Here is a 24,808-nt window from a genome sequence, read left to right as displayed (position 1 = left end):
CAGGATTTCCCTTCTGTAAAAGGGCATTAGTGAACCTAGTGACTCAAAGGTTGCAAATGGTCTGGTTCTGCCTCTAATAGTCACCAGAGAAGGGGTTCTAAATGGTGGTTTGCAGTTGGGAGTGAAGAGGTTGGCCAACTTTGATTGATGAAAGTTACTGCTCATCCAGCAGTCCCTAACTTGGTTTGCCAGTGTGGAGCTGGCACATGTAAAATTAACAGTCCTGGAGACTTGGGAAAGATTCAGAAAATTAAGCATTTGGTTTCCTGAACACTAGGAAGAAAGAAAGATTGGAGGCAATCAGGAAGGGTTTGTAAAGAAGAAAATCATCTCTCCTTTGAGTTCACAGCTTACAGATCAAGGGCTTTATGGTCAGAAGAGGACAGTCTACTGCTAAAAGGGGACATTCAGACTAACTCTGGCATATTTTGTAATAAGAATGCTAGAGATGGAAGGCAGGATTTCATATCTAAGCTACTCCGTTTATTTATGTGTGAAGTACTTGTCAGTCTACCATTCAAATACCAGGATGAATAATTAGTCAGATTATTGTATTTGGTTATATAACAAGTGAATTATTATTTTAGACATAGGTCACATTGTCATAGAATTAGATGCTGGACAAGACTAACCTCTTACTCAATGTACTGTAAGCTAGTTTCAGTTCATTGGGAGACATGGTCTGCTTATGGGGATACTGGGAGAAAGTGAGGACTGCAGATGCTGGTGATCAGAGTCGAGAATGTGGCGCTGGAAAAGCACAACAGGTCAGGCAGCATCTGAGGAGCAGGAGAATCGAGATTTTGGGCATAACCCCTTAAATCAGGAAGATATGGTTTTTTTTCTTCAGAGTCCAATCATAAGAAAATCACTGGGACATGCTGCAAAACAGTAGCTTCCACACAGACAAAAATCTTGTAATAACTAACTCTTTGGCTGGTTTACTTAATAATTCAAATCATTTTCAATCACATTAGAATTTAACTACCATTTAAGTCTTACTTACTCCAATATTTTCAGCTTGTTCTGCCTCTTCCTTAAAATATACACACCCCTTCATATCATCACTATTCTATAATCATTTATATATAGTTTCCAGCTCCACAATGTGCCCTCTTAACATTATCCCCGATCTTCTGTTACCAGCCCTCAGACGTCTTAACACTATTGACCAATATCTGCTCAGCCTTTCACCACTGTTATACTCCTCCCTCTCACTTATTTTCTTGGCTTTGTTCCCTCAAAAGTGGGAGTCCTTTAAGAACCCTCAAAATTAATTCCTCTTTCAGTCCTTCACATCAGGCATGTGCTGCTCTCATCATTGCGAGATTTCATCAGAATAATCCATAATGTAACATCGCGTACATTTGAACCACCATAGGGAACAAAAAAAAATGATGAAATGAGCCTGTAAAACAATTTCACAGATTCAGAGCTCAAAAAGGTCTTTTACCTAGAGGAAAGGGAGTTACGATGTTAAGTTATGATGCTTCAGAAGTGTGTAGCAGGTTTAATATGAAAACTTGGGTGCTTCCTGCCCACTAAATTTATTTTGTTCACAAATAGAAATTTTGAAGGAGGCAAACTTTATAGTCTCTGGAGGGTGTTAATATCTGGGAATTCAGCTTGAAATCCACACAGCTGAAACTGATAAGTAAAAACACCAACAGCTGAGAGATAACTCGATATTTTGAGCATGATGGCAAGGTTATGCTTTTATTTAAGGCATCAGGAAGACAAAGTTCTGGAGAAACTCAGTCTGTTTGGCAAGCTGCCAAGGAAACGGGGTTAGTGTCAAGCCCAGTATGACTCCTTCTTTGGAAGGATTCAAAGTGTTAACTCAGTCTCAGTCTCTCTCTCTCTCTCTACCCCCTCCCCCTCCCCCCCACAGATGCTACCAAACCTGTTGAGTTTCTCCAGCACTAAAAGCTTTTATTTCAGATTTCCAGCATCCGCAGTATGTTTTTACCGGTACCTTGTTTGTTTCAGAGATGGACAGATTCGCTTCCTTTCTGATGGAAGACGACAGTGTATTTTGAGAGAACACACGCTAGTGCCTTCCTCCAGAAGTGAAGCAGAAAGCTATAATCTGGCCAAGAACTTCCACTCACCAGAGTAACCACATTTCAAACTCAGAACCTAAAGTCGAAAACATTTTACTGCAAGGACTCCCAAGCCATTCATTGCATTTAATTTACAGGTGATCAAATTTATGAAATTTGAGAGGCTTCAAAAGAGACAAATCATAGTTACAGAAAATTGCATATATAAAGTGCAAAAGATTTATTATAATTACCATCTGAGACCACATAATTTCATTTGAGGCCATATCCAAAACTCAGCCAGAGACAGAAGAAACAGAATGTTTAGATAAATGAAATACAGAAGTTTCTAAAAGTAATTAATGATTGTAAAACTCCAAAGGTTTCAACAGAAGTTTAAAAAATAAGTTATGGTACAATTTAAGTTTGCTTGAGTACCACCCTCTCTTGTTTCAGTAAGATTTATATCTCAACAAAAAAAAACACAAAAAAGGATTATTGTCAACAGAAAATATTTTATTTGTGTTTCCTGAATTCTTAAACAGAGGCCTTTAAATCAGAACAGACGTCTCATGAGGCCAAAGCATTCATCAAGTTTGGCAAAATACTTGATGCAGCTTTAAGGTTGATGGTATTTCTTACAGCAGCACCAATCAAATACATGGACTGTTCTGAGAATTCCATTTTCAAAACGCAAGCCAGTGTCTGACGATGAAAAGGCACTTGGAGTTCAGTGAAAATCTGGATTTATTAGGAGTAAATTTGACAATGGCTATGAAGCAAATCAGTTCTTTTTCCTTCTTTTCCTCCTGCCTCCTTCATAAGCTTCTAACGAAGCAGAGAATTAACAGAAAAGCATAGTTCCAAAATTGAAAAACGAGGCAGGGTACAAACGTATATATAAAAAAAGCTCAAATACATTTGGTACTTTACCACATCATGTCATCACCCCTTAACCACTGAGTAACAGCACCAGCAAAACAAAACATTTCCAGACTGAGATAAAGCAAGCGAGGATTATGATAGATAAACATTTTCAAGCTTCACCAAATGACCTTCATTTTATAAGGCACATAATTTACAATGAAAGTGGGTCATGATGACAATTAGGATTTTCATTTTACTAAACAGAAAAACCAAATCAGACAAGTCCAAAGCAAAGTTACATAAAACTTGAGAAAGTGCCATTTATCATCAAGTACTGCACCAAGGAAACTAATGATTTAACACCCCTGTCAAAAAAGCAAGTGCAGAATTGGCCAAAAAAAAGAAAAAAGTTTCCTTAACACTTTCCATAATTTCTGTACAAGAAAGTAGAAAAAGCAACAACAAAAAAAAACTTCAGTTATGTAGTAAAAATGTTTCTTATTGCAATGGCTTGAGTTGTGTAACACAGCATAACCCATTAAAGATCAATGTCTTTCACATACAAAGCTATCTTCATTCAGTACGATACAGACCAAATCAGAGACTAACCATTGAATGACAACCTTAAAAACCAAAAGTAGCACACTTTTGTTTTCCATTCGAAAGAGATTGAAGAGCAATCCCATACTTTGCACATTCCACAAATGAATGCAAATCATGTCTTTTAGTGTTCTTCCATCTCAATGAGAAGTTTAAATTTGGCAAATAGTCGGTTACTGATCATTAGAGGTTTTAAGCATGCATGATAAATAGTCTGCAGCAAACACCATCGAAGGAAGAAAATAGTTGGCATATTAGATTGATCTTGAAAGGGCTTCACTGTGTTATGTACATGTGGTGTAACATTGACATCATCATTGACAATGTCTGCACATTCTTTCATTGTAAACCCCAATTTAAATGGGACTACACACATTCATCTTCTCTTCACCCCTACCTATCAAAAAGGCATATGACACAACAGCACAAATAGCAAATACAACAGATGCATTTTCCCATCAAGCTTATGCAATGTTGAGTAATTATGAAACCTACTGTATGCTCTGGTGAGTTTGCAAACACATGCCTCAACAAATTTCCAACTGCAGCATTATGGATTTTGAGGTGGTGGTGCCACATTCGCTGGATCCTGTTGAGGTTGTGGTGGAGTATGCCAGCTGGTTTCCTTGTACACAAACCATGCGTTTCCACACCACAGGATCACATTGAGGAAACCAAACACCTACAAAGGAAAAATAAAATACAAATTTCACCAATTGAAGTGATGCAGCAAGAGCCACACCCTGCTCATAAGGCTGTTTAAAGTTTACCATATAAAAAGAACTGTACGGGCCATCAGGATTTATGGAAGAAAAAAAGTAATGACTATATGGTCCTATGGGATAATAAAAAGGAAGGCCTCTGTAGCTTGCAAATCTCAGGCCAAAGAAGAGAGAGTCCAAACTTCTGCCAAGACTGCATGTGGAGATCCCATCCTCCACAAGTTGGGCTTCATGTACTTGGCTTCAGTATTAGAGTGTACTGGGAAAATATATACCGTCTAAACAGAGAATTACAAAAATGAGGTGCTCGTTCTCTCAAAATCCAGTCTTATTCCATCCCTTTACTCCCAGGCAGAGGAGGAAAAAGGGCTTCGGATATTAGGAGAAGGAAGCTTTTTTTTTAACTCAAAAACAGAGGGTGGTTCAAGTGTGGAATGAGCTTCCTGAGGAAGTGGTGGATGTGGGTACAGTTACAACATTTAAAAGTTTGGAGGTGAAAAGTTTGGTTTGAAGAGGTGAGCCGGGAGCAGGCAGGTGGGATTATGCTTGGCATGGACTGGTTAGACCAAAGGATCTGTTTCTGCGCTATATGACTCAATGCAGACTATAACAAAGGTACTGCATCAGATTGCTTAGGGAGGGAGGTGATATTGGAGGCTTTGGTGGGCTTAAAAGTGAATAAATCTCTGGGTTCAGAGGACTTATCTGCCACAGTAGCATGGGATACAAAAGAACACACAAAAGATTAATTCCTGTATGGCCACAGGTGGGGTGTCAGAGCTGTGCTCCAATGTGGTTCTACTTTACAAGAGATAAACCAGAGAGTTTGACACAGGCTAGTCTCACGTCAGTGGGAGCAAAACTATTGGAAAACATTCGAAGGACAAAAATCAAGCTCCACTTGGAGAGGCAAAGTTTGATCGGGGATAGTCAGCATGGCTTTGTTGTAGGAAAATCACGCCTAACAAATCTGGTTTAATATTTTTTGAGGTGATGACCAGGTGCGTAGATGAGAGTGGTGCAGTTGATGTATTTCATATGGATTTCAGCAAAGCCTTTGACAAGGTCCCAGAAGAGAGACTGATAAAGAAGGTAAAAGCACATGGTATCCAGGGTAACTTGGCAAGTTGGATCCAAAACCAGTCCAGTAACAGAGGGTGGTGGTCAAAGCCCGTTTGTGTAACTGGAGGCCAGAATCCAGTGGCATACCACAGGGAGGAGTGCTGTGTTCCTTATTGTTAAAGTGATATTGATGAGAACATGGGGACGCCTTGATAAGTAAGTAAGTTAGGGGATTACACAAAGATTGGGTGAATGGTCGAGGGAGGAGGAAGAAGATGACTATTTTAGTTCCAGGAGGATATAGATGGATTGGTCAAATTGGTAAATCATGGCAGTTGGAATTTAACACTGATAGGTGTGAGGTGGCAGGACACTAGAAAGTTCAGAGGAACAGAGGGACTTTGGGGTGCTTGGTCAGAGATCCCTGAACAGCAGGTTAATAGGGTAAAGGTAGTATATGGGACACTTGCCTTTATCATTGTAGCACAGATTATAATTTTGTTTTTAAAAAATTAGTAGGGAGGTTATATTAGAGCTGCACAAAAAAAAACTTTGGTTCAGCCAGAACTAGAGATCAGTTCTGGTCATTCATGATAAACAAGGATGTGATTACACTGGATGGACTGTACAGGACATTCACCACAAATGTGTGTGATTTATCTCTGAAGAGTTGCTAGATGTTGTTTTTTTTACAGCAGAGAAAAGCTGCATAGGGACCTGATTGGGGTTTAAAAGATTATGAGGAACATAGAGAGAGTGGTTAGGAAGCAGCTGTTCCCCTTAGTTGAAATAGTCATTAACAATGAGGCATAATTTTAAGGTGAAAGGCAGGATTTTAGAAGGGACTAGAGGGGGCAAAACAAAAAAAAATCTCTTGCAGGTAGTGGTGGGAAATCCAGAATGCATTGCTGGGGACGCTAGTGGAGGTGGGAAACCTCCCAAACATTTTTTTTTAAAAAAAGGTACTTTGAGCACTTGGAAGGTCATAACATTCAAAGTTATGAGCTGTAATGTAGGACCAGTATTAATTTCAAGGAGTTTTTGTTTTGTCAGCGCATATATAATAATCCAAAAGGTCTGTACTGTATAATTGATTCTATGAGCAGTGGCATTGTATTTGGTGTCAGGGTGGGAGATCAAAATGAAGGTTCCCAACCCACTGGATATTTTGGGCCCTTGCTATAACTCATTGCTTATTCCAAGAGATGTTCAACATGGGGCAGCATGACGGAGGGCAATAAGTGTCAATCAGCAGGTGGTTTCCTTACCCAGAAGATCCGATGTTATGACACAGTCATTTGAATGTCAAGGAATGACGTGATCTAACCATCTTCTCACACATTTGTCAATAGCATTATTATTATGGAATACTCTACCACCAACATCCTTGGGATGGGGAAGAGAGAACAGTAGACATGTAAGGGAGGGTCACCATCTGCAGACTCCCCTCCAAGATGCAAAGCATCCTGACCTGGAATTATTCCTTCACTGTTTTGGAATCAAATTTCACCCTTCCTAATAGCCCATCTCCAAAATGTGGTTCATTATCACCACTTCAAGGACAATTAGGGATGGGTATCAAATGCTGGACTTACATGTGACACGCCCATCCCAAAAGAATTAAAAATCATTTATGGAGCTGGAGTCAAATAAAGGGAAATCCAGGCCCACTCTTTCCCGACTATACAGCATTATACTGCTACCTCTGATGGGTATCTCCAAATGGACGAGACATGGCAAAAGTGGAGGTAGACTCTGGAACAGTGACTGAAAACTGTGATTCAGATGTTAACTTGCTGCCGACCCAATTTTGGTTCAACCAAAATATTCATGGAGGACTTGGCAAAACGGACTGGTCATTGGGTTTTATCATTAATTATTTTGGCAGCAGTTCAATTATAACTGGGTGCCTTGCTAGGTTATTTAGGAGGGTGGTTAAGAGTCAATCCATGAGGCGGTAGGTCTCAAGTCACATGGTGTTGAAGTCCAACAAAAAAATAGCAGATATCCTTGCCCCTGAAAAAGGATACTGTTTAAGCAGAAGAAGGAGTTGTAGAAAAATCCAACAATGCCATGGTCTCTATTACGGAGACTAGATTTTTTATTTTAAAAAAATCAATTTGATTAATTCATTGACTTTAAATTCCTTAGCTATCACATTATGACTTGAATATCTCCGTCTGGATCTTTATTTGGATTACATGATCAATAAAACATTTTTTTTAAAAAAGTAGTAAAATGTCCACAGAGCAACAGTGTAGCTATCAAATGGCAGTCATACCTCTTAAGTGAAATGTGGTGAAAGTTTGCAACCCCTTTTTAGGGATCAGATTCACTAATTCTTTTGCATTGCTTCTAGACACTGGAAATTTTAAGTCTGCAGCGTGATATTTATCACAAGATCATAACACAAGACATGCCAGAGGCCTCTACTGTGAGCATAGTTGAGGCAGCATCCCATCACACTCAGAGCACCCAGAGCCAGATTTCTCCAACAGAACTGTGAAGTCATATTTTGAAAGTTTTCAGATTAAAAGACACCCAGTGAGCGCACAATAGCAACCACAAACCACTGAAGCAATGGTATTATATACAACCAAAGGAAGACCACACAAAGCACTCCCGAAGAAAGTACTCCCACTTCCCTCAAGTGCACGCTGATAATTTTCTGAACTGACTGCATGATCGAGCAACAGCACCAATATCTAAATTAATGAATTGCCGGCAGGGAAACAACAAGATAGGTTGAGGCAGATAAAATTAAGAGCACATACCACAGAAACATTCAAGCTTCCCATGCCAGACACACCTCCGGGAGTACATTTATTCAGTTCACTGCATAACTGAATGGACTTTATGATGTTTCCTGGATTTGTCGAGTATTTCAGATCAGTGAGGCCTTTGCCCCAAGCTGAAGAGGAGACCAACCACAAGAAAGCGAAAATAACTGTCACAACAAAGTCCTGGAAAACAATGAGGAAATAAAAGTGCAATTGAAAATACTGAACAAGAATGTGACCTCACCCTTCCCAATGTGGTCACGTCAAATAGGAAATGTTACGTAATTAAATAGCACGGTTCTCATAATAAATGAATGCAGCTTTAGATCGTAAGGTAGAGGAGCAGAACTATACCATTAAGCCAATCACATCTGTTCCACTGTTCAATCATGGCTGATACATTTCTCAACCCCATTCTCCTGCCATGGCCCTGTAACCCTTGATCCCCTTACTAATCAAGAACACATCTACCTCTGTCTTAAATGCAAATGACTTGACCTCCACAGCCTTCTGCTTGTCTTCCATGAACCTATGAAACACACCTAGGATTGACTCTAGAGTTCAATTGCTGCTCAGGGCAACTGGTTTACAAGAATTACCGTTGAATGGAGGGTTTATATCCAATAGGGGAATGTTGAATGGGCAAAGACCTTTTTCTCCCAGATTAATGGCAGCAAAAGGTGAGTAGAGGAGGAGATCTTTAAATTATTGGATACAGCATACATGGTGAAGATGTTGCTATTATAGGAGGCACCAAAACCAGGGGCAACAAATACAATATAAAAAGCACTGAAAAAAATTCAATAACTTCTTAGATTAAACTTCTTACTTAGAGTGTAACTAAAATGGGGAACTCATTACCAGATGGCAGGATTGAGGTGAATGCATCTTGATTTAAAAAGGGGAAGTTGAATGAAGATGAAAGAATAGACTATACAAATGAAAGAGAGACTAAGAGCACTTGGAAGGAGACTAGCAAGGTACAGGTTTGTCAGCATACTAACAGGTATGAACAATGAACAAACAAAACATTTTAGCACATTCGATAAACTTAATCCAGGTCATCCATCCAGCAACCATTGGTAGCTATAAACTGTTTTACCTAGTCTTTCACTTCAATGTGCAACATTAAGAAAACCCCAGAACTTGTGAAAAATAATTAAAACAAAGCAGGCATGACCTTTCTCAGTCTCGCTTTAATTGGTGATCCAGGGAGAAGGGAGGGATGTTGGGGGCAGGGAGTACTGAGATACAACAGCCTTTCCTCATTGTAACAGACTGTTGGCAGATTAAAACCAAGTCTGCAGCATACAAATAACTAATCAACTCTCACTGCCTGGGCCACAGTCATTTTGAGAAACTTTTCCAAACAGGAAACTCAACTTCTTGTGTGCATTATTTAAAATTTGTTGGATATGAAATTCATAATTAATTCCTGGTTAACTTCACATTGAAAGTTTAAAAAGGGTTGGAGGACTTGAATTATAGGGAGAGGCTGAATAAGGCTATGGCTATTTTCTATGGAGCGCCGGTGACCTTAGAGAGAGGTTCGTAAAATCACGAGGGGCATGGATAGGTGAACACCCAAGGTCTTTTCCCCAGGGTAGTGGTGCCCAAAGTAGAGGGCGTAGGTTTAACGTGAGAGGGGGAAGATATAAAAGAGTCGCAAGGGGCAACTCTCTCAGCAGAGGGTGGTGCAAGTATGGAATGAGCTGCCAGAGGAAGTGGCGGAGGCTAGTGTAATTACAATAATTAAAAAGCATCTGGATGGATACATGAATAGAAAGGATTTGGAGGGAGAAAGGCCAAATATTGGCAAATAATTCTTCATTAATTCAGTATATCTGGTGAGCATGGACAAGTTGCACTGAAGGGCCTGCTTCCATCCTGTACATTTCTATGTCTCTCCATGAAAGGATACGGTGTCAATCTGAGCACAACATTTAAATGAGGTGGTGCTTTCAATAACTGATTAAGAGCAAGTTAGACTCTTGACACCTGCTTTACACTATCCCAATCTCAGGAAAGACAACAGAGACAAAAATGTGCAGAGCAATCCCACATTAAACATGAAAACTACTTGATGCATCCTTTCAGTTCACTTTCTTCTCAAACACACTCCTTTCACAAAAAAAAGAGAGGCAACTTGGTCAAAACGTCACGTTGAACCATTCCATCGGCTAACTATGGAAAGGATTTCATAACATACAAGACAGATCAGCTGTCCCCAAAACAACTCGCAATAATATAGTACCTTTAAATACAGTCAATAATCCCAAGATGCTTCATAGTAGCATCAGGACAGTGATCAGAGTGATCAGGATGATAGATTTTAAAGGAACACTTTTAAAAAGGACAGCTTTACTGAGGAATTTTTACAATTTAGCACATGGGCAGCTGAAGGTATAGCTACTAATGATGGAGCCAAGTAGTGATGGTTTAAACAATGATTCTCCTTGTAATTTGGGGTCAGTTTGGAAATAAACCCAAGACTTCAAGATTTTAGCCATAGCAGCAGCACAAACAGTATGCGCATACAGCCTTCACTAAAAACTAAACATGTGGGGAAAAGAAACAGTGGATTTTTATAATTAATTTCACCTATAATAATATGTACTTTTATCAAGTACGCTTCTGAAAATTTAATAGCTACATTATAAACCACTTTACACCACCCAAACAAAAATCTTGCATCCTGCATAATACAGCAGGCAAACTTTTCAGACTACCAGAATTGACTGCAATCTTCAGCAAGAAGGACAGCACACAGACAAACGTAACTTGCTCCATTAGTGTTACTTCACATTTCAGATTCATCAATCAAAACTGCACCAACCTCTGTTTCAAGAGGGAAATGCAACTAACTAGTATCACTAAAGAAGAAACGTACAATCAACATTGCACATGAGAGGAGGAAAATACCCACCAACTGGAAACATCCAGCAGATCAGGCAGCAGTTTTGGCAAGAATATTAGAGTTAACCTTTTAATCATGGATCCTTTGACAAAGTTTGAAAAGATAACAAAATGAACAATATTAATGAGAACAGGATCAAAAAGGAAGGTGGCTAGAAATATAATAAAGTATACATTTGATTCTGTGCTTTAACGAGAATGCAATAGATGTCTGAACAGAAAAATATAATACAAGGGGGCATCATGAGAAATCAAAAATAAAATTACCAAGATATTTACAAAGTAAAGAATATCTAAAAACAGTTGAAGTGTTGAGGGGAAAGTGAACAGTTAAAAAGTAGAAGTAAAACTATTGATGTGAAGAATGCTCCAGCAGCCCAGAAGAATACAATTCAAAAAGCAAGTGGAGTCCAAAGGAACAGAGCACTTCACTGCATCTTGTCGTTACAAGGGTGAAGCGTCAATACACACAAGATGGTTGTCACAGGCAGAATTTTAAGTCATCGCATCAAGACACGTTCAAAGTAAAAGTAGCCATTCAAACATCAAGCACACTGCCCAACTTAAAATTATTTAATCAAAATGCATAGTGATCACTTTGTTTGTTATAATGTAGCAGACAGAGTAATGACTACTAATTTTTTTCTCCTCACCCTTCAGTATAATGACCAAAATTCTCCCCACTCCTGCTGCGAACACTTTTTTAAAAAAGGGAAACCTGGGACACGATGCTGTGAAGACTACATTCACTGAATAAAAGTCAATTAAAGCACACTGCTTCTCAGCTGCCAGCACCAAATTATGCAGACACACAATCACCGCAATGTCTCCAGGCTTCTGAAGTACCCACTGAGTAGGCTCACTTCTGCAACACTATTTTTGCTGGCTCGCACTAAAGACTCGCATGAGCAAGCAACTTGAACACCTCATGATCACAGCCTGGATAAACACCAGATGGAAACAGATCAACCAACAATACCGCAGCTATTTGAGAATTTTTACAGAACAAGTTCCTTAATTACATAATAAATCCAGAGATGAAGTAGTAAATGCCATACAACTTACCACAATTTAAATTCATCCTTTAAATTTGTGCAGCAGGAAATAAAAATGATAAACTATTTTAAAGGTGAAGAATCTTTCTACCCGTTTTGACTGGATTGTGAATAAGATCGTGGATGAGAACAGCAATTTAAGTCTACAAAAATTATAGGCATTAAAACAAGCAGATATGAATTCACAAACATAAGTAAAAGACATGTATCACTAACGTACTTGAAATATGGATAACTACTTAAACCTTTTTTTTAAAAAAATGGAGAAAAGCATGGGGAAAGACCTTCGAGGATGGGAAATAGTTTGGAATGCTCTGCTAAAAAAAAGCACTGACAATAGACTCAAAGACCTCCTTTCTGCACAATAATTAGTCTATATTCCTCTAAAAGCTATAAAGCCAAATAAAAAAAGGATCTGAATTGTAACTCATTCATTCCAACACATCCTCCCAAATTGGAGATTGTTCTGAAGATGTTTCTTCACATTATAGGCTATCCTTCAAGAAAACTGAGCAAGTGACAATTAACAGTCACATTACCAACTTTCGAAACATCTATACTAATTGGATTCAAAGTTTGGTAGAAGAATAAATGCCGGAGGAAACAGCACAGAAGCGCTTCATAGGAGGCTCCCAAGCACTGAGGATGTCACCTAGACAGGGGGCGAAACGTTTGCAAGACAAATTCCCAGCTCGGCGAACAGAACTACAACATACTAATTGGATTCTTTGGCAGCCATATTTTTAGACTTTTTCTTGTCTTAAATAGATCAGCAGTTGCAAAGAAGGTTTCAGATGTATATCTTAAGTCATTAAAAGTTATAATGCACCATGTATACAACATTGGTTTGTTCGGTGGTGGTCAAACTATTGAAATGGTATCAGGACATTTTAGAAGTTCATCTCAACAAGCTGTTTAAAAGTAATATTGTATTTTGAAATGCATTTACTCTTAAATCGAACATACCTACCCTGCACAGAACATTCATAAACTGACGACAGTGCTAATTAATGACCGACAGCACACAATTACATCTTACTATTAGCAGCAACAGAACGACAGAGTGCCTGACTAGGTATTGAATTTCATGTCAATATGACAAGTGAGTAAAAGGGAATACAGCGAGAAGCTTCTTATAATAGAAGGCTCACCCTGCCAAGCCCTAAGTCACTATTTCAGTCCCACCTCAGTATGCACTGGAATTTGTGTTCCATGCTTCTGAAATATAGTTGCCAAAGGCACTAGTCTGAGATTACTGGAATACTTGACTGCAACATTAGAAATTACATCTTCCAAATGCTGAGAGATTTGATCCTCATCTGTCATAAAGTAAGGCTAATTCATAGAACAGTCCCAGATCCCCACTTACAAGGGTTAGATTGTCATCACGTCATGGTGGATATTGGTTCACTCAGTGCAATTAATTTGCAGCAAAGCACACAAAACCAAACGAAGCAACCCGAAACAAAATACATCTACAACTGGATATCTGTAATCGTATTCGGCTTCAAATAAATGACTGGTTAACAGAAATAAGCGATTTGCTATGTGTCAGTGTGAAAGCCAATAATGGCATAAATCAGTTGAAGTTAGGGCTGAGATCTAATATTGCAAAAGTATTATATATCAGGCAAATCCATGGTAACAATTTGTCAGCGACACACTACACTTTGAATGATTTGCCCTGCCCAGTTATTTAGTAAATCTGTCCAGACATGTTATGACATACATCCAGGACAGGTGGGACTTGGACTCAGGTCTCCTGGCCCAGCAGAGAGAGCACTTCCACCATGCTAAGAGCCCTCACCTTCTCTTCTTTTATACTTATTGACACTATTCCTTATGGAATATGGTTGATACGGGCTGAAAACATCTTTGTCAAAGTTACAACTTGATTAGGTCCTAACTACTAAAGAGCAGCGATGCTGTCTGAACTGCTGTGCTCTTCCAGCACCACTAATCCAGAATCTGGTTTCCAGCATCTGCAGTCATTGTTTTTACCTAGGTCCTAACTACGTTACAATGACATATAAAGACAATTGGTGAGTTCATGGAAGGTTACTTACAATCATCGGTCCACGGTTGCCATCCCGGTAGATATGGAGATACCCGATATAGAGAACAAGGGCAGCGATACAGTACAGAAAGGCCAATACTGCGATTGCAACAAAAAACTCAGCAGAGGATGAAAAATCTCCCATTAGGTAGATTGCTGAAGTTTGATTGCAGGTTGCCTTGGGAATGATTGAAACAGTGTTCAACCTGGAAAATACCAAACTCATTTAATAATCACTTTTGCACACTAATTATGCTTGCTATTTACTTATTCAATTCTCAAAAAACACTCAGATGTGCCATCCTCATGAGTCTAAAAAGGTAATAAATATGAAAGTCTTCCAACAATGTTAATATTGTAACTGTTCTGGAACACTCAGCAACATATTCCTATTATAGAGAAAAGTCTCTCTCATTTATTTCCTTGGTCAACATCATATTTTGCACTTTGTTGTTCCAATATATATTTCCACGTTCATATGCAATTATTTGTCCAGTCAGCATATACAGGAAGGTCTGATCACGCAACATATTTGGAAGAAAAGAATTTCCACATGCAAAAAGATACCCAATGCTGCAATGTAACAGACTCAAACATTGTCACAAAACTTTCTTAAAGTTCCAGTTTAGTTGAAGCATTAATTGACTGCTACATTTACATAGAAATTTGACAAATTAAACCTGACTGTTAAAAGGCAGACCTATGAAGGCATTTAAGGGAGTGCAAAGCCACATTTTCTGCACTAATTAAACTGAACTCAAAAGTTGACTTGACACCAACAGACTTTCAAAAATAAAGACTAAAACACACCAACCTGAATGGATATTGGAAGTTCGCTGTAAATAACTGACTGTCATTGGAGTCCTTGCACTTCACATTCAGTGCAGTTTTGCCACTGAATCCACCACATGTTGCAAATCCAAAAATTGCAAATATCTAGGTTTGAAATTTAAAGCAAAACAAGTCAGAAACCCATTAAATTATGAGAACAAGTTGAAATTGTCAGCATTTCTTTTCTTAAAAAAAAAACTTATTGGTTTATTCTTAGCTGTTCAAATTACCTGTATAAGTTCCAAATGTGACAGTCACTATACAGAGATTGGGTCATTTACATTTCTGAGAGTCACTAAGTACAACCTATCTAAAAGGTCACCAATATGATAAAAGAATAAATAAGTTTTTGTCCAATAGCCATGGCAAGAGTTCCAATCATCACGGTCTTCAAATTTTGTACGTACATGACAAATATTTTAATCAGGTTAGAGTGGTGCTGGAAAAGCACAGCAGGTCAGGCAGCATCGGAGGAGCAGGGGGGAAAAAAAAAATTCGGCATTTTGGGCAAAGGCCCTTCATCAGGAATTTCTGATGAAGCACTTTTGCCTGAAATGGCGATTTCCCTGCTCCTCGGATGCAGCCTGAACCTGCTGGGCTTTTCCAGCACCACTCTAATCTTTATTCTAATCTCCAGCATCTGCAGTACCCACTTTCATCCAAATATTAACTATCCTAACAGACACAATTCAAATCAGCCCTGAGATAAAAGCACAGATTTTCTGATGATAGACAGTCATTATTCAAATGTAAATGAGGGATTTGAATGGCGGATATTGTGGAATCCTCATTGTGGCAGACTCTAAAGGAACTACTTGGAAATTTAAGACTCCACTGGGCAATTCCCCAATGCCTGAAACTCTCCTATAGTCTTGAGTTAAATGGAAGAATTCAGAGAGAGATTGGATGAAATGAAGCAAACCGTTAAATTAGGAAAAATTAGAGCATTAAATACATAGCCTAACTCCTGAATCACTAGTCAACTGACCCCATACTTAACTCACACATACACCCCCAATCTGTTTAAGATTGTCACTCTTTGGAAAATCCTGTCAGACAAACATCCGAGTCCAGTGATATTGCTTCTGATTTAATGAAAATGCATACGTGCTACACAGGTTAGAGCCAGGTACTTGAAATTATTGCAGCTTTATTGACATGAGACCATTGCTATTATAAATTTAATCCCTATAGACTAGTAATGATTTCTAGACAATGTTTCAAGAACCCAAAACACCAAGTGAGAGAATGAAATCACAAGGTTGATAGTTTTATGTTCCTTTGATTTTTTAAAAACGGAATACCTCTAGTCATTTAGAAGAATAAAGAACAGCATAGCACAGAGAGCTTCTATCTTGTCCATATCCCTCTATTCCCTGCCTATTCATACAATTATCAAGAGGTCTCGTAAACAGTACTATTGTATCTGCCTCCTCCACCTCCTTTGGCAATGCATTTCAGGCACTTACCACCTCCTGTGCAAAGAAAAATGTGTCCAATTACTCCTTACAAAAAAAAACTTACCCCCTTTTACCTTAAACCTAGTAATTGACATTTCTGCACTGTGGGGGGAAAAAAAAACTGACTCTACATTCCTCAATTTTGTAACTTCTGTCACGTTGCTCCTTATCCTTCCATGTTCAAGTGAAAAGAAACCAAGTTTGCCCGATCTCTCCGCATAGCTAATACCCTCCAACCAGACAACATCCTGGTAAACTGTGTCTGTACCTTCTAATCTTCTAGTAGTGTGGCACCCAGACCTGTTCACAATATTCCAAATTTGGCCAAAACTAAAGTTCTATACAGCTGCAACATGACTTGCCAATTTTTATACTCTATGCCCTGATGAAGAAAGCATGTTGTATGCCTAATCCACTTAGAGTCAGAGTCACAGAGATGTACAGCACGGAAAAAGACCCTTCAGTCCAACTCATCCACGCTGCCTAGATATCCCAACCTAATCAAGTCCAATTGGCCAGGGGTTGGCCTATATCCCTCCAAAATCTTCCTATTCATATGCCCATCCAGATGCCTTTTAAAATGTTGTAATTGTACCAGCCTCCGCCACCTCCTCTGGCAGCTCATTCCATACATGCAACATCCTCTGCGCAAAAACATTGCCCCTTCAGTTTCTCTTATCTTTCCCCTCTCACCTTAAACCTATGCCCTCTAGTTCTGGACTCCCCACCCCAGGGAAGAGACTTTGTCTATTTATCCTATCCATGCCATTCATTATTTTATAAACCTCTATAAAGTCACCTCCTCAACTCCAGGGAAAACAGCCCCAGCCTATTCAGCCTATCCCTATAGCTCAAATCCTCCAACCCTAGCAACAACCTTGTAAATCTTTTTTGATCCCTTTCACACCTTTCCAAAAAGGAAGGAGACCGTAATTACACACAATATTCCAAAGGTGGCCGAATCGTTGTCCTGTACAGCCACAACATGACCTCCCAACTCCTGTACTCAATACGCAGATCAATAAAAGAAAGCATACCAAACGCCTTCTTCACTATCCTATCTATTTGCGACTACACTTTCAAGGAGCTATGAACCTGCACTCCAAGGTCCTTACCATTAAGTGTATAGATCCTGCTTTGGTTTGCTTTCCCAAAATGCAGCACCTCGCAATTATCTGAATTAAACTCCATCTGCCACTTCTCAGCCCATTGGCCTATCGGTCCAGATCCCATTGTAATCAGAGGTAAGCTTCTTCGCTGTCCACTACACCTCCAATTTTTGTGTCATCTGCAAACTTACTAACTATACTTCCTACGTTGATATCCAAGTAATTTATACAAATGACAAAAAGTAGTGGACCCAGCACCGATCCTTGTGGCACTCCACTGGTCACAGGCCTCCAGTCTGAAAAGCAATCCTCCACCACCACCCTCTGTCTTCTACCTTTGAGCTAGTTCTGTATCCAAATGGATTCCGTGAGATCTAACCTTGCTAATCAGTCTCCTATGGGGAACCTCGTCAAACGCCTTACTGAAGTTCATATAGATGACATCCACCACTTTCAAGGAACTGTGGACCCATATATCTAGATCCCTATCTATGCTGATGCTACTATGGGTCTTAACTATTTACTGTATACTTTCCCCTCTGCATCAGATCTCCCAAAATGCACCACCTCACATTTGGCCAGATTAAACTCCATTTGCCATTTCTCTGCCCAAGTTTTCAAACTTTGCTGCATCCTCTAGCAACCCTCTTCAGTATTCACAGATTGCCCCAAACTTTGTGTCACCCACAAACATACTAAGCAGGTCACCTAAGTTCTCCTCCAAATGATTTTTATTTATTTAAAACAACAGGGGTCCTGGCACTGATCCTTGTGGAATGCCATTGGTCACAGATCTCCAGTCAGGAAAAACCCCTCCCATTGCCATTCTACCTTCCATAACTAAGCCAGTTCTTTGCCCATCTTACCAACTCACAGCCAATGCCACACAACCTCTCATTTTGTAGCAGCAGGTCAAAAACCTTGTGAAAAGCCATGTAAAGAATAGTTACTATCTTGCCATGATAATAGTCGGTCACTTCCTCAAAAAGCTCAATCAAGTTTGAGTGGTACATAATCTTCTCTGCAGAAGGCCATACTGCCAATTACTAACAAGTTCATATTTTTCCAGATGTGTGTAATTCCTAAGAATCTTCTCCAGTAATTTCCCTACCACTGTTAGAAGGCTCACCAGCCTATAATTTCTCAGATTATCCTTGCTGCCATCCTTAATCAAAGAAACAATGCCAGCTATTCACCAGTCCTCTGAGAGCTCTATGAGAAAAAAAGACAAAAAATTCTTACAAGGCCTCAGCAATTTCTCAATTGCCTGGCTCAGCATTCTGAAATAGATCCCATTAGATCCTGGGAACTTACCCACCTTAACACTTTTCAAAAACACCCAATCTCCATTTTTATATTGATATAACCTGGAATATCAACATAGCCTTCTCAAGGCTCACATCCAACATGTCCTTCGCCTTTGTGAATACCAACGCAAAGTGTTCGTAAAGAACCTCACCCACCTCCACACGCAAAATTTCCTCCTTTGCCCTTGAGTGGACCTACCCTTTCCTGAACAACTTTCTTGCTCCTTATACACGTATAAAACACCTTGGTATCTTCCTTAATCCGGTTTGCTAAAGTCATTCCATGGCCTCTGAGCCCTAAGCCCTTGTTTGAGATCTTTCCAGCTATCTTCACACTCTGTCTTCAGTTTCCTTAACCTTACCACCTTCTTTTTGACTAAGCTCTCAGTTTCTCGTCATCCAAAGTCCCCAAACCTTGCCATCCTTTGTCGTCACAGGAACATGCTGTCCAAGATGTCCTCCCTCAGTACTTCTGAGAACGTTAAGCTACCAGACTCTAAACCAAGTCTCTGTAATAGCTACAACATCATTGTTACAATGGATTAATCCAAGTTCAAGCTCATTTGCCTTAACTGTCATAGAGATGTACAGCATGGAAACAGATCCTTCAGTCCATCTCATCCATGCCGATCAGATATCCCAACCCAATCTAGTCCCACCTGCCAGCACCCGGCCCATATCCCTCCAAAGCCTTCCTATTCATAGACCCATCCAAATGCCTCTTAAATGTTGCAATTGTACCAGCCTCCACCACTTCCTCTGGCAGCTCATTCTATACACGTACCACCCTCTGCGTGAAAAAGTTGCCCCTTAGGTCTCTTTTATATCTTTTCCCTCTCACTCTAGTTCTGGACTCTCCTACCCCAGGGAAAATACTTTGTCTATTTACCCTATCCATGCCCCTCAATTTTATAAACCTCTATAAGGTCACCCCTCAGCCTCCGACGCTACAGGGAAAACAGCCCCAGCCTGTTCAGCCTCTCCCTGTAGCTCAGATCCACCAACTCTGGCAACATCCTTGTAAATGTTTTCTGAACCCTTTCAAGTTTCACAACATTTTCCGATAGGAAGGAGACCAGAATTGCATGCAAAATTCCAACAGTGGCCTAACCAATGTCCTTTTCAGCTGCAACATGACCTCCCAACTCCTGTACTCAATAATCTGACCAATAAAAGGAAAATATACCAAACACCTTCATCACTATCCTATCTACCTGCGACTCCAGTTTCAAGGAGCTATGAACCTGCATTCCAAGGTCTCTTTGTTCAGCAACACTCCATCTCAGACAGCCAGTCTGATTGTGTTTAGTAATCTCTCCTTGGCTGTTCTTCCTCGTGGTCTTATTGGCCTGAGTCTGATTCCTACTTAGCCATTTTACTTGCTGACCTACTGCTCTGGTTCCCAACCCCTTACCACACTAGTTTAAACCCTCCTGAGTGGCACTAGCAAAACTGACAGTGACAAAATCATGTCCATTGAGGACAATGTGATGATCTCGGCTGATGGTAATACTGAACAAGTCAGATCCCAGAATAAAATAGGTCACAAGTTTTATTTTTGAGGTTTGATTACTGGTGATGATTAGTCACTGAACATAGTGATGTGGAGATGCCAGTGTTGGACTGGGGCGGACAAAATCAGAAGTCACATGACACCAGGTTATAGTCTAACGAGTTTATTTAAAATCACCAAGCTTTCGGAGCGCTGCTCCTTTGACAACAATCTGTCAATTACGTTTATTGCAAAAACACAAGCTTACCACACACAAGATGACGGAACGTTAGAAAAGTTCTTAAACAAAAAAAGTCAACCTTCTTCCCAGCTACATCTTTTATAGTGACATAATCCCAGAGAATTAACTCTGATTTCTTAATTTTAATTTTTTTAAAAATTGAATAAAGTAACTCAAAATTAAGATAAAATTAGCTCAAACAGCTAGCTTAGGAACAATAGCTCTCAAAAAGAGAAAGCCAATTCAAACAGGGTCTGTTTCCGTGCTTTATGACTCTGTACCTGGGTTGGATTTGGGCCAGCAATGTAAATCATTTATGCTGGCCTCCAACAATACTCAACCCCTCCCTTGTGACAGGCCAAGACAAAGCCTCTAATTTTTTTTCAACCAAACAGTGAGAATCATGCATCTCAAATTTCAGCACAGTTCTGGTAGTGTGATGGTTGGGCTGAAGGGATTGAGAGGCATATATCAAAGGCCTGTGTCAGATATTATACCTGCCTGAACGAGGAGGGATGCTAACTTTAAACAAGACCCACAGATCTGAAAACGAGAGATTTGAGCACTGACCAAATAGAAATCTTTAACATTAATAAACCTTTGGTAAGATTGGATGCAACAAATGTTTCCTCTCAAGAAGTGTGTAATTAGACACCTTTATAACCAGACAAAACAATAGGAAATCCAGAAAATAAAAGTCTCTCCAACCAGCATGTTAACAACATGGAATTAATTACCACAGGGAATGTCTGAAACAAATTGCTGATATATTTAAGAGGAATCTAATTAAGCAGGAGGGAGAAGGGCACTGTTAAACACTGGAGATTAAAACATTGGTTAGAAGTGTTTTTCCAGTCAGAATTTTATTCCAACTCACCAAAGATAACCTCATCAGCTTGTTCAGATAGGCTGACACACCACTGCAGCAGATGGGACTTGAACTCACGCCTTCAGACGCAGAGTTACACTCCCACTGTGCCGCAATCCCCAGTACTCACATACTAACTCCAACCACTCATTTGTTCCTTATCCATAGAGCCAGTAATGTTCTCAACCAATTACCCACCAATAACCATCACTTGTTCCCCAGTTCCACTTGGCTTTAGTCATCACGACCAGAGCTTAGTGACCACAGATATTCAAAGGCTATGATTTTTGACGGCTATGATGATCGATTTAGATGTGGAGATTATTTTTTTTAAATTCATTTGTGGGATGTAGGTAGCACCGGCTGGCCAACGTTTATTGCCTGTCCTTAGCTACCCTTGGGAAGGTGTGGGTAAGCAACCTTCTTGAACCGCTGCAGTCCACCTGTTCTGGGTTGACCCCCTTTGAGGGGAATTCTAAGGCTTAAGTGAGACAAAGGACAGCAGGGACTGGTTGGGCTGAATGGCCTGTTCCTATACCACATATTTCACATAAACATATGTTTAGAAGTACAAGGGTTTTGAATTTAAGCGTTTCGTATGGCAGATGAGTCATACAGAGAGCACAGATTTAACTGATAGCCAACAAAGCCAGTAGAGTTGAAAAATATTCAATTCATGTGATGGTTTTGAATTCACTACCTGAAAGAGAAGTTCAATAAAAACTTTCAAAAGGGTATTGGAAATAACCATTTAAAAAAAAGGACAAAAACTTTGTAGCATTGAAGAGACAACAGGGCAGTTGAACTGACTGGTGATTCTTTCAGCAAGTCAGAATAAACAAATATTGAATGATCTCGTTTATGCTATTTCATTCAGTGAAAATGAAATGAAATAAGGTTCAAAAAAATGTACCAGATTAAACATGTGCTTAAATTCTGAAGAGAAAATTCTTTGAAAATACAGAAACCGTTACAACATGTTTTAGATAGTAAAATTTGGTTTACAGTGATTATTTATACTGGATTGTTTATACAGGAAGATTAAACTAATTCAGGATTGTACACATTTTCCACTTTGTTTAAATGTAAAGGATGTTGGAGCATAACTATTGAAAGTCAAACAGCAAAGAATATTGCTAAGTGCAAATTATGCAGATGGCTGGTGCAATGGGGGAGGCAGTAGCATAATGGTACTTCACTAGTAGCCCAGCATATCAAGTCAATTTTCTAGGGATATGGGTTCAAATCCTACCATGGCAGATAGTGGAATTTAAACTCAATAAAAATAGCAATCCACTGTAGACAGTTTTTGAAAACCTACCTGATTCACTACTGCCCTTTCCAGAATGAAATCTGCCATCCTTACCAGATTTGGTTTACATGCTGTGGGTCTGGACTTGCAATATGGTTGACTTTTAACTGCCCACTGATCAATAAATGTTGGCCCAGTCAGTGACATCAGCCTCTCAAATGAATTCTTTTAAAATTCTAAATTCTTTGCCACTAAAACTTTGATTTTGAAAATGGACAACTCAAATGATAATCAAGGGACTAAGTTAGAGTATTGTGATCTATTTTTGTGGTATATTCATCAATTATAATTTTACAAGTCAGTGCAGATGGTAGCTCTTATGACACTGATCAATATTTGTCCACTTCCTTTATAGAGTGGCGTATCCAGAAGATTAGAGTCCCACAGACTCCAAAATTACAATTTGAGCGACAAGAAGAATTACAATACAAATGTGTAAATTTGTTAGCGTCAAACACTTTCAATTTGACCGTTGCTAGTTTTGTGGTTGTGATTTCAAATATAAAACAAACATAAAATGTAAGAAGTCAACAAAACCACAAAAAGATTGCAGAACCAGAAGTTTTGTAATCAGCCACAGAACTACCCATTGAACCCATCATTCCACATGGCACAAAATCCTAGAAGCATCATGCCTGCACTAATGAACAGTTATATCTACCAAGATAATTACTACAACACCAAGCATTCACTACACTTCACAGTATAGCTAAGATGCATTCTAACCCCCACAAAGGACGCTACCCAGTTGGTTAGTTTACAATAAACAATCCAATTCATGCTACAGTTATCTAGCTGTTGATGAGAGTTACGATAACGTCACCTCACATTTACACCACTGAAACCATTTACTAGTCAATCCACTTAGAGAACCAGGGACCCATTTTCACTTGGATAAGGTTCACCCTGTACGATCGGAGTCAGTGCAGTCAAAGTAAGGGAGTGAGCTGCAAGAACTGAACAAAAGGTGTGGTGCACCCTGTCCCCCTCAACTCACTCTGGGATGAAGCAGCAACAAGGCCCAAGTTCTCAAGAGAAACAACAATCCTCACTTTTGGTGACTGTCACCAAGATGGGAAGCATCTTCAGGAGGGATGGTTAATGCAATAATAGAACAAAAACACAACTTACAGTGAACACTTGTCAAACATCATCTGTGCTGCACTGCGCTATTTTTGTTTAAATCACTGACTGACTGACAGTGAAATGCTGACTCTCCTGATAAATGACAATTTCACCCAACAGTAAAGTTAATGTTCCACCATCAAATATTGATTTAATTCATAACTTCACTGATCTGCGGAGGATTTCAGCAAAAGTCGGTTTTGCACAAAGTTTTAATTTGAAGAATAAAGATTACTTTTTAAGGGGGAGGTATAAAACATTTTTTTGCCCCACTTTGTTGCACGGGAAGCTGCTGTCGGGTTAATCTCCCCCCCACCCCCCGCCCCCCGAGAGGAGCGGGGCCTGTGGGGAAGGGAGCGGGGGAAAGGCCGAGGGCCGAGGGCCAAGCCCCGAGCTGGAGCTGGGAGGCCCGGCCCGGCCCGGCCCGGGCCGGCCCGAGGCCTCGGCCCTCACCGTGAGAGACTCGGGAGAAGCTGCGACTCACCCACTCGAGGATCTTGATGAAGCCGATCGGCTCCTTCAGGGGCCCGAAGTCCAGCTGCATCCCGGGCATTGCTGTCCGCACCCCGGCTCGGACTGAGGGAGGGAGTGAGTGAGGGAGTGAAGACGGGCCGTGAGGGAGGAGGGAGGTGGGGGGGGAGAGAGGAAGGAGGCAGGGACGGAGCTGGAGCTGGAGCTGGAGCTGCTACCTGGGACTCGACAGCGCCCACACTTCCTGCTGGGCGGCAAGTTCCTCTCCGCCAGCCAGGGCTGTTCAAATACAGTCAGGGAGCTGACTGACTCCTCCTTCCAGCTCACAGTCAGGCTGTATCACAGCTCCACACCCAGGGAGAGACTGTCAGCGACAGGCAACACTACACCCAGGGAGAGACTGTCAGCGACAGGCAACACTACACCCAGGGAGAGACTGTCAGCGACAGGCAACACTACACCCAGGGGGAGACTGTCAGCGACAGGCAACAC

At 40.1% G+C, this 24,808-nt stretch overlaps 1 protein-coding gene across 1 annotated transcript; it reads right to left on the bottom strand.

The window, feature by feature from the left end:
• Positions 1 to 2,537: 2,537 nt before the first annotated feature.
• On the bottom strand, positions 2,538 to 24,590 carry LOC140458256 (synaptophysin-like protein 1). Its single transcript, XM_072552629.1, has 5 exons — positions 24,330 to 24,590; positions 14,915 to 15,036; positions 14,111 to 14,306; positions 8,068 to 8,256; positions 2,538 to 4,191 (listed from the first exon to the last, which is right to left on the bottom strand). The coding sequence occupies exons 1-5, from the start codon at positions 24,396 to 24,398 to the stop codon at positions 4,060 to 4,062; spliced, it is 708 nt and encodes a 235-aa protein (XP_072408730.1). The 5' UTR covers positions 24,399 to 24,590; the 3' UTR covers positions 2,538 to 4,059.
• Positions 24,591 to 24,808: the final 218 nt, after the last annotated feature.

Source organism: Chiloscyllium punctatum, chromosome 32, assembly GCF_047496795.1.
Source record: "Chiloscyllium punctatum isolate Juve2018m chromosome 32, sChiPun1.3, whole genome shotgun sequence".
NCBI lineage: Eukaryota > Metazoa > Chordata > Chondrichthyes > Orectolobiformes > Hemiscylliidae > Chiloscyllium > Chiloscyllium punctatum.
This window is presented reverse-complemented; position numbering and strand designations above follow the sequence as displayed.

Excerpts from the sequence above, each read along its gene's own strand:
- LOC140458256 (XM_072552629.1), bottom strand. The coding sequence starts at position 24,398 with ATGCCCGGGATGCAGCTGGACTTCGGGCCCCTGAAGGAGCCGATCGGC. Across the intron at positions 14,307-14,914 it reads AACTTCCAATATCCATTCAG|GTTGAACACTGTTTCAATCA; the intron begins GTTGGTGTGTTT and ends GGTATTTTCCAG. Across the intron at positions 8,257-14,110 it reads GCAACCGTGGACCGATGATT|GACTTTGTTGTGACAGTTAT; the intron begins GTAAGTAACCTT and ends ATTGTTTTCCAG.